General features: G+C 39.3%; 1 protein-coding gene across 1 annotated transcript in view; it reads right to left on the bottom strand.

Annotated features, from left to right (window-relative positions):
- The window catches only part of atat1 (alpha tubulin acetyltransferase 1), a gene marked incomplete at both ends in the record, with an annotated part of 90,460 nt that overhangs the window by 24,355 nt on the left and 56,058 nt on the right, over nucleotides 1-10,047 (bottom strand). Inside the window, 2 exons of the mRNA XM_054764668.1 lie at nucleotides 7,195-7,402; nucleotides 9,238-9,289. Of these exons, the coding sequence (XP_054620643.1) occupies nucleotides 7,195-7,402; nucleotides 9,238-9,289 (260 nt within the window). The remainder of the gene's footprint in view (nucleotides 1-7,194; nucleotides 7,403-9,237; nucleotides 9,290-10,047) is intronic.

Below are 10,047 nucleotides of genomic sequence, written 5' to 3'. Positions count from 1 at the left end.
GATTCTACGCATGTGCAGAAGGCACAGGTCCTACGGGTAGGACACAAGAAATTATTAAGTCACTCACGAGTATTTCACTCCTGTGATGGTGCATTTTCGTTCTGGCGCCGTTCCGCTGTACTGTAGCGTTTTTGCATCCTTGTTAAAACATATTGCTGCAGTACTCCACCTCCTTTGAACTGAAGATTCATTTACAATCTAGCAAGCAAGCTCACGATGACACAGGAGACAGACCCTGACCCTGCCTCTTAAAAGCATTGTAGTCAAGAATCATTAGGAACCGGAATCAAAACAAAGAATATGGATCTTCCAGGCCCTGAAGCAGCAAAACAGCCCCACACCGTCACACTACTACCACCATATTTTACTGTTTCTGAAATGTGTTGTTACTTTTACGGCAGATGTAATGGGAAACTTTTGTCTCGTCAGACCACAGGGTATTTTCCCAAAGGTCTTGGGGATCATCAAGATGTTTTCTGGCAAAATTGAGACGAGCCTTAATGTTCTTTTTGTTCAGCAGTGGTTTTGGTCTTGGAACTCTGCCATGCAGGCCGTTTTTGTCCAGTGTCTTTCTTATGGTGGAGTCATGAACACTGACCTTAACTGAGGCAAGTGAGGCCTGCAGTTCTTTGGATGTTGTTGTCGCTATTGGATGAGTCGTCACTGTGCCCTTGGGGTCATTTTAGTTGGCCAGCCATTCCTGGGAAGGTTCACCACTGTTCCATGTTTTCGCCATTTGTGGATAATGGCTCTCCCTGTGGTTTGCTGGAGGCCCAAAGCTTTAGAAATGGCTTTCCAACTTTTCCATACATCTGAATTAATCTCAGTTAAGTCATGCTAGCGAAGTCTTTTAACATGAGTCACTAAGACAATAACCTCCCACTATAGTACACATATGAAGTATGGATAAAAATACCAGAGCACGTGACGTCACAGAAGCGCTGTCGTAAAAATTAGCGATAGGAGGAAGTGACGTAGGCCTTGCATGTGCACAACAGATTGCGTTTCAGGTACGGATCGCGTAGCGACACACGTGTCAAGTCCTCCTAGGAACGACACTTCCTCGTTGTCACGAGACGTGAGGTGCGTTCATGTACACTCCGAACATCACAGTTACGTCTTGACTATGCATGTATGTGTGGTCTAAATACACGAAAATAGCAACTGGAGTTCGATTGAGAGGCGGGGTACACCCTGGACTGGTCGCCAGCCAATCGCAGGGCACATGTAGCTCAAGTGTATTTTACTCCCAATGAAGAATATGTGGCATTTCTGTATGCATTGCAAGGTCATAGTTTGGTATACATACACAACCCTTCCCCCCCATATGCTGCGTCTTGTCCTTGAGCTCTTTCTTCTTGGGTTGGAAAAAGACGCCGTTAGCACGTTCCACGACCTGTGGCACCACACCATTCCTATTTTAATCATTAAACATCTCTTGTGTAAGCAGGTCAAGTCCTCACGGTCCAGTGGTCGCCCTTAGCCGGCTTTCTTTCGCCGATGGAGAGGAAAAACTGGCTGAGCAAGAATAAAGTCCTTGTAGAGCAAGAAGGTTCAAAGTGCTATGCGATTTACCTGATGGGAAGCCTGTGCAAACCCAACAGTGCACGACGGTGGCGTTGTCTAACATCTGCGTGTGTCTACGATAAGTAACGTACACACCGGCGTGCTATTTGGAGGGACGAGTCTGGCCTACAAAGGGCTACAGCAGTGGTGTCCAAAGTACGACCTGGGGGCCATTTGCGGCCCGCTGCTGTTTTTGTAGTGGCCCGCATGCACTGTAAAAAATAGAATTTAACAACAGCAAACATGGAAAAATTAGTAACTATATAAGAATAAAGTTAAAATATTAAAAGAAGAAAAGAATAAGAAGAATTTTATGATTACGAGGAAAAATAACGTCATTTTAGGAGCACAGAGTTCAAATATTAAAGAAAAAAAGAGGTTATTTTTTAAAGTCGAAATATGATGAGAAACAAACAAAAGTAAATGAAGTTGTCATTTTTGGAAAATTTGGTTGCAGAAAAAGTTATGTTATGAGAATAAAGTCATAATTATGAGAAGAACATTTACGGAAAAAACAGCTGTAATTTTACGAGAATACATTCAAAATATAAAATAAAACTCTTTTCATAGTTTATATTTTGACCGTAATTTTACGACAATACAGTTTAAATATAAAAAGTCTTTATAAATATAAAGAGTTTTATTTTATATTTTGACTGTATTCGACAATACAGTTTAAATATAAAAAGTCTTTATTAATATACAGAGTTTTATTTTATATTTTGACTGTATTCGACAATACAGTTTAAATATAAAAAGTCTTTGTAAATATAAAGAGTTTTATTTTATATTTTGACTGTATTCTCGTAAAATTACAGCTGCTTTTTCCGTAGATTTTCTTCTCATAATTATGACTTTATTCCGATAATATTTTGACTTTATTGTCATAACATAACTTTTTCTGCAACCTAATTTTCCAAAAATGACAACTTTATTTTATTTTGTTTGTCATCATATTTCGACTTTTAAAAAGAGAAAAAAAAAAAAAGTCATTCAAACGAGAAAAAAGAATAACTTTGTAATATTATGAGGAAAAATTGAAAGGGCGAACAAAAATACATTTCTGGGGGTCATAATAGATGAAAAAATGAGTTGGAAACCTCATATCAAAAATAGGTGGTGAGAAATACTTCAATATTGAATAAAGCAAAATATGTTCTTGATCAAAATCACGCCACACTCTTCACTGCTCTCTGGTATGACCATATCTACCTGATTGTATGGAGGTATGGTGGAATAACTCCAACAGCAATCTTCACTCACCCACTGCACTGCAAAAAAGATCAGTGAGGAGAATCCATAATGCCGCGTCTAGAGAACATACAAATCCCTTACTTTTTAAATCACAAATATTAAAATTTGCTGATCTGGTACATTTTCAAAACACAACATTTTTCTAAAACACAACGCTAAAAACCTACAGCATTTCGGTATGTGGAATCAAATTAGTAAGGAACTCAAACAATGCACTAAGATGAGCGAATTCAAGAAACAACACAAACAGTTAAGGAAGAAGAGTCTTGAGCTTGTTATGTTTGTCTCAATCACATATGGAATACAGGAAGTGAGTAAATGTCCTGCAATACATGTGGAATGGACGGGGGGTCGGATTCAATAAGCTTTGCTTCTACATCTCAGCAGCACCAAACCACATTCCCCATGCAAGGGGTAAGAAACTACACCACATATGTGAGATTTGAGATTATAGCACCTTCTGCTGGCTTGCAGTGACTAAATCTAACAGTTGTTGCTTAAAAACGCGTTTCAGACCGAATAGAGTGCATTTATGAACATAGGCCAAAACTGCCCTACAATGAACCGCATATGCACCAAAGTGCATGTGTGTCCAAAGTGCGGCCCCCCCGGGGACCATTTATGGCCTGCAGCTGTTCTTTTTTATTAGCCCTTGGCACATTTTAAAAACAGTTAAACTAGAAAACTAAGACAAACTAAAAAAAAAAAAAAAAAAAAAAAACGCCAGCAAATATGGAAAAAAAAGAGCAGTAATTTTATGAGATTAAAGATGAAATATTGGGAGAAAAAGTGATAATATTAAGAGAAAAAATAAGAATAAAGTATTTTTTTTAAAGAGTGGTAATAATATGAGAAACAAACAAAAAACAGAATAAAGTTGCAATTTTAGGAAAATAGGGTTCGGTAAAAGTTACAATAATAAAGTCACAATATTATGAGAATGAAGACATAATGTTACAAGAAAAAAAGCTATGAGAAATAAGTTGAAATATTTGTAAAACTAACTAAAAAATAAAAACATGGAAGGAGAAAACGGTACAAATCATTGGCTTTTATGTTTTTTCTTTCAACATAAAACACGTCATTGCATATCTACAAGGGTTGCCCCCGCATCTTTTCATTTTTGGAAAACGTTTTGACACCCTTGCATTATAGTTTCAGGCAACAAACCACGATCACGTGTGATGAGTAGCAGCTCTACATGCTCGTCATGCCAAACGAAAATCTTTTTACTTGGCTTTCAAAACCGCTCTCACTTGAACAAAGTGAAAGTACACACATGAGGTTTCAGTGAAAGATTGAAGCGGTGTCACTTTGTTATGAGCTAAGCTTTGGCAAAGCAGACTATGCTGTTAAAAAATTCCAAACGGCTGCACACGCCCTGAGCAAAGAGTCTCCCAAGCTGAGCTTTACCGACTCATGAGCAGTGTTGAGCAAAAGCACTACGGGCCCGATGGTCTAATGGTGCCTCTACAAGCACCAGAACAAGCACAAGCTTGACGTCACGTGACTGCTTTTTCTGTCTCTGGTGGACACATTCACGTGAGGACGTTGCTTTGTGCGCAGGGTCACGAGAGGAACAGGCGTTTCCCAAACTGTTTCCATCATGTTGCAAGCATTCTTTCAGTAAGAACTCATGTTCAGTGAAGTAGGAGGCCTACTTCTGCTTGTGAATGATCAGGAGATGTGCTCACGTCACTTTGGAATGGACACGTTCTTCACGTCTGCACAACATGTTCCAAATGTGCAGTAACAGTCAAGCACAGTAACCCCTCACTCTGGCACGATTTTTCAAAACATATTAACTGATAAATCACGTTGTTTCATGGTTGAAAATGGCCTACTATTAGTCAAAAAGGATGCATATTTAAGTAAATTGTACGTATTTTTGGCCTAAAAGAAGCATTTTCAAGCATAAGAATGACTCAATGATATAAAATACAAATATAGGGCATTCAGAAGATGCATTCAAAGATGTTGCGGTGATATGTAGTATTCCACACTGGCCACTAGGTGTCAATGATGTTACAATGAAGTACTGTACAGTCGTCCTTCGCAACTTTGCACTTCCAATATCGCTCCCTCACTCCATCGCGCTTTTCAAAATTAAGAAATAAATCAATGATTGCTGTTTCGTGGTTGACTACGGTCTATTATTAGATTAAAAAAGAATATTTAAGCAAGTTTTGCCCAAATTAAGCATTTTCAAGCATAAAAATGACTAAAGGAACTAAAATACAAATAGTGCAAGCCATTATGACCATCAACTTGTGAATGTAGTATTCTACATTGGTCACTAGGTGTCAGTAATTGTTCAGTGAGACCACCACTGAAGCACCAGACTTGAACAACCAGCTTTTATTGCAGGTTTAAATCATCTCACAACAGGCACAATAATAATAACAGAATAATAATAATAAGTTACTCTTGCGGCCAAAGCCCACAACAAGCTAAAGCTAAATGTCACTTCCTATCCACTATAAATTCTGTTCCTCCACAAGGTAAACTGTCTCAAATGGCTTATTTTGAAAAAGCAAAGAGAAAAGTTTGTACTAATAATATCCTTGTTCACCTACATCACAAAGCTGACATGAGTTTTTGGTTTTAAATATACGCAGTCGTCCCTCACTACACTGAGGTTGAAACATCATGCCCTCGCTCTATTGCGGTTTGTCAAAAATGAAGAAATGATCGCTGTTTCGTTGTTGAATGTGGCCTATTATTCGTAAAAAAATATGCATATTTAATCAAATTGTACTTATTCTTAATAACTACAAGCCTAAATGAAGCATAAACCTACGTGAACCTTTTTTAAGCATAAAAATGGCTAAATGAACAAGGCAGAAAGAGCATTCTAATTGCAAATGTAGTATTCTACATTGGCCACTAGGTGTCGGTGTTGGGTGAGACAAGGGCCAGACGTGATACCAGAACAGGCAGGTTTAAATTATCTCACAACAGGCACAATAATAATAACATAATAACAACTGTTGGGTCCATAACCCAAAACAAGCTAAAACTCAGCTATGAAGCTCCGATGATGTGCTCCACACATCTGTCCGCCCACCACTAAGGTCCCCCATGTGTGTTAGAGTTCTCATGTGTGTCACATTTACTGTGAGTAGTCTTAAATGGCTTATTTACTCTTACCATGTCTACTATATTGGGTAATACGAGTGAAAAAAAACAACAACAACACATATTTAGAAGATTGTAAACACGTTTTCTATGAAAATATTCCATTTGTAAATAAGAAATCCTACTTGCTGAAAACTCTCTTATCGCAGTCGAGTCTGGAACCAATTAACCGTCCTAAATGAGGCATTAGTGTGAATAAATTATTGCTGTTTCGTGGTTGACTACGGGCTATTATTAGTCAAAAATATGCATATTGAAGCAAATGTTACATATTTTAGTAAAAAACAAACTCTGCGCTTCCAATTTCAGGGCTTCACTCTGTCACGGTTTTTCAAAAACATATTTATTCATAAATCATGCTGGTTCATGCTTTAATATGGTCTATTAGTAAAAAAAATATGCATATTTAAGCAAAGCATAAAAATAGCAAAATTAAGTAAAGTACAAAGATAAGGCAAGGCATTCAGAAGACTCATTGAAAGACGTTGAGATGCTATGTAGTATTCTACATTGGTCTCTAGGTGTCAGTAATGTTACTGTTGGGTGAGACACACAAGCACCAGACTTGATGGGCGGAACAACAGGCTTTTGTGGCAGGTTTGAATGATCTCACCACAGACACAATTATCGCTAATAAAAATCCCTATACAAACACGGGTACTGTCGTAGCCAAGCTGAAACTCAACTCTGAACCCCCGACCTCAGCTTCCCTTGTACCGGAACACATTTAAAGCAACACACAAGATATTATTTTAGATCTTATTTTTTGTTATTATGTCTACTATATTGGGTAATAGGAGTGTAAAGGTGACTATAGCGGTGTTATATCATGTCTAGAGGGCTTTAATAATGTTAAAAATCGTATTTAGAAGGTCGTAAACAGGTTTTCTATGCTCTAACTACCAAAATATTCCACTTTGTGGAAATTCACTTATCACGATCGTGTCTGGAACCAATTAAGCGCAACAAACGAGGATGTATTTGCAAAAGCATACAACATTGCCTGACACTTGTGACTGACTTTTTCCTCCTGGTAGCAAACATCTCTACAGAGGGAGAAAAAACTGGCACAGTTCCTCGCATGGCGCAGGAACTAGGGGGAATTTGGTGTGCAAACACTGCATCTGTGTTACTGAGCATCTACGAATAAGATGTATTGACATGTATGACACGTACATGTGAACACCACAGCCATCACCAGGGACGGGTGCTCCTGTTTAAGTGTATCTGCTTCACCTGCTGGGCGGAAAAGCAGCCGTTTCCCGCATTCCAAGACCAGCCACTGCTGCTTATGTCTCCTGCAGCGCCCTCTGCTGCCTTGACTTCCTTTGCAAGACCAACTACATGTTCCATGCTCCTCAGTGTGGTAGCCCTGTTGCATTGGGATGGTGGGATGCAGGTGACATTGGTCATGGACGTGGATGGAGGTGGGTGTGTGACAAGCCTGCGTGACAATTTGAGGCAAGATATGAGGAAGGGTGTAAAGATGATGTCTTAACTTTTTAAACCCTGGCCTTGAGAGGCTTGCTAGAAAAAAAACATCCAAGATCAATAACCTGTTAGCGCGCATGTTCAATGTGTACTTGCATGATGTTGGTGTGAGAGGTGGAAATGTACATCTGTACTACTCAAGTCTCACTGACTCACAGGTGCTTGACAAAGACACAAGTTTTGTTGACCAACACTCGACTTTCACCGACTCACGGGTGCTTTATGAACACTCGAGTTTCACTGATTCACGGGTTGACGAACACTCGACTTTCTCTGACTCACAGTTTGACGAACAATCGACTATCACTGACTCACGGGTGTTCGACAAAGACTCGAGTTTGGTTGGCGAAACTTAACTTTCACCGACTCACGAGTTCTGGACGAAGACTAGATTTTGTTGACTCACAGGTTGACACTCAAGTTTCACCATCTCACGAGTGCTCAATGACGACTTTATAGACTCACGGGTTGATGAACACTCGATTTGACTGACTCACAGGTGCTTCATCAAGAGTTGAATTTCACTGACTCAGGTTGACACTCAAGGTTGACATTCAAGTTTCACCATCTCACGAGTGCTCAATGAAGACTTTAATAGACTCACGGGTTGATGAACACTCGATTTGACTGACTCACAGGTGCTTCATTAAGAGTTGAATTTCACTGACTCACAGGTTGACACTCAAGGTTGAAACTCAAGTTTCACAAATTCACGCGTGCTCAATGAAGACTCACGGGTTGACGAACACTCGATTTGAGGTGCTTTATGAAGACTTGAGTTTCACTGACTCACAGGTTGACTGCTTTATGAAGACTCGAGTTTCACTGACTCATGGTTGACGATGACTCGAGTTTCGTTGACGAACATTTGAGTTTCACCGACGACTCACGATTGCTTGACAAGACTCGAGTTCCACTGACTCACATGTGCTTTATGAAGACTTGAGTTTCACTGACTCATCGGTTGACAAACAATCACATGTCAGTGGATCAAAGGTTGAAAAACACTCGACTGACTCACGGGTGCTCGACGTTGACTTGAGTTTGGTTGATGAACACTTGAATTTCACTGACTCACGGGTCGACAAACGCCCGACTTTCAGTGACTCAGAGGTTCTCAATGAAGACTCTAGTTTTATTGACTCATGGGCTGACGGACACTTGAGTTTCATTGAATCACACGTGCTTTATGGAGACTCGAGTTTCACTGACTCACGGGTTGATGAACCCTGGAGTTTCACTGACTTACAGGTGCTCGACGAAGGCTGGAGTTTCACTGGCTCATGGGTTGACAAAAACTCGAGTTCCATTGACTCACAGGTGCTGAACAAAGACTCGAGTATCGGTGACAACCACTTGAGTTTCACTGACTCACAGGTGCTCAACGGAGACTGGAGTATCACTGACTCATGGGTGCAACTTGTTGCGCAAGTAGAGGAAACAGTTTTGGACACCCTGTTGTGCGAGTCATACTTGGATAAAAGTGTGTGTGACGTCTGGAATAGGAGAACATGCATATTGACTGTATGATGTCAGAACGAAGACTTAGAGCTTAGTATAAGTGTAGTGTTAGTGTAGTGTAAGTGTAGTCTAAGATGCACACACACACGCACACACACACACACACACTAAATGACTTGAATTTATAAATCAATTATCATTTATCAATTTGGTTGATATTTTGGCCACTTTTTACCCCAAAACTTTTAGCTACAAGTACGTACATATACAGTGTTCATCAGCGTCCCAAAGGAACAAAGAGACTTGGAGTGCAAAGAGCGTAAATACCTGCTCTGTGGTCTGGGAATACTGGCAACGTCCGCATGTCCCGACCTCAGACCTGAGGAGGCACACAGTACTTGGACGTGACTAAACTTAATCCCACAACGCTCAACTTGCGTGTCACTAAATTCCATGAAAAGAAAAAGGCATTGTTCTTGGACAAAAGTCATGTTTCAAGTAGCAGCTCAGGCACCATTTAAGCACCGGCATCATTTCAAAAGCACCGATTTGGCATTGGTGTCAGACACCCAACTCTAGTTTTTACTGAATAAAGCAATACCGAATAAATGGTAGAGCAGGGTGCCCATAGTGCTGCCTGAGGGCGTTTTGTGGCCCGCAGCTGTTTTAAAAAAATGTTTTATTGGACTTACAGCACATCCTAAAAATAGAATTTAACAAGAAAACCAACCAAAAAAATGGAAAAATCAGCAGCAATTTTACAAGAATAAATTCACAATATTAAGAGCAAAAAAAATTAATTGAACACGAAAACAATTTTTTGATGTCATACAATTACAGCATTCTAGTAGCATAAAATTTGAATATTAAAGAAAATTGAGTATTATGTAATACCTGTATTAAGAAAAACAAAACAATGAATAAAGTTGTAATTTACAAAACAATAGGTTGGGAAAAAATTCCAATCTCATGAAAATAAAGTCTAAATATTATGGGAATAGTGTCACGAGAGGAAAATTTTCAAGAAGAAATTGTAAATACTCGGAAAATTAAAAAAGGGAAACAACAGCAGAAATGAAAAATAAAACAGCTGTAATGTTGCAAGAATGAAGTAGGAGGAATAGCATAGTATTGTAA

Source organism: Dunckerocampus dactyliophorus, chromosome 20 (genome assembly GCF_027744805.1).
Source record: "Dunckerocampus dactyliophorus isolate RoL2022-P2 chromosome 20, RoL_Ddac_1.1, whole genome shotgun sequence".
NCBI lineage: Eukaryota > Metazoa > Chordata > Actinopteri > Syngnathiformes > Syngnathidae > Dunckerocampus > Dunckerocampus dactyliophorus.
Note: the sequence above shows the minus strand (reverse complement) of the source record. Positions and strands in the feature narration are given on the sequence as shown.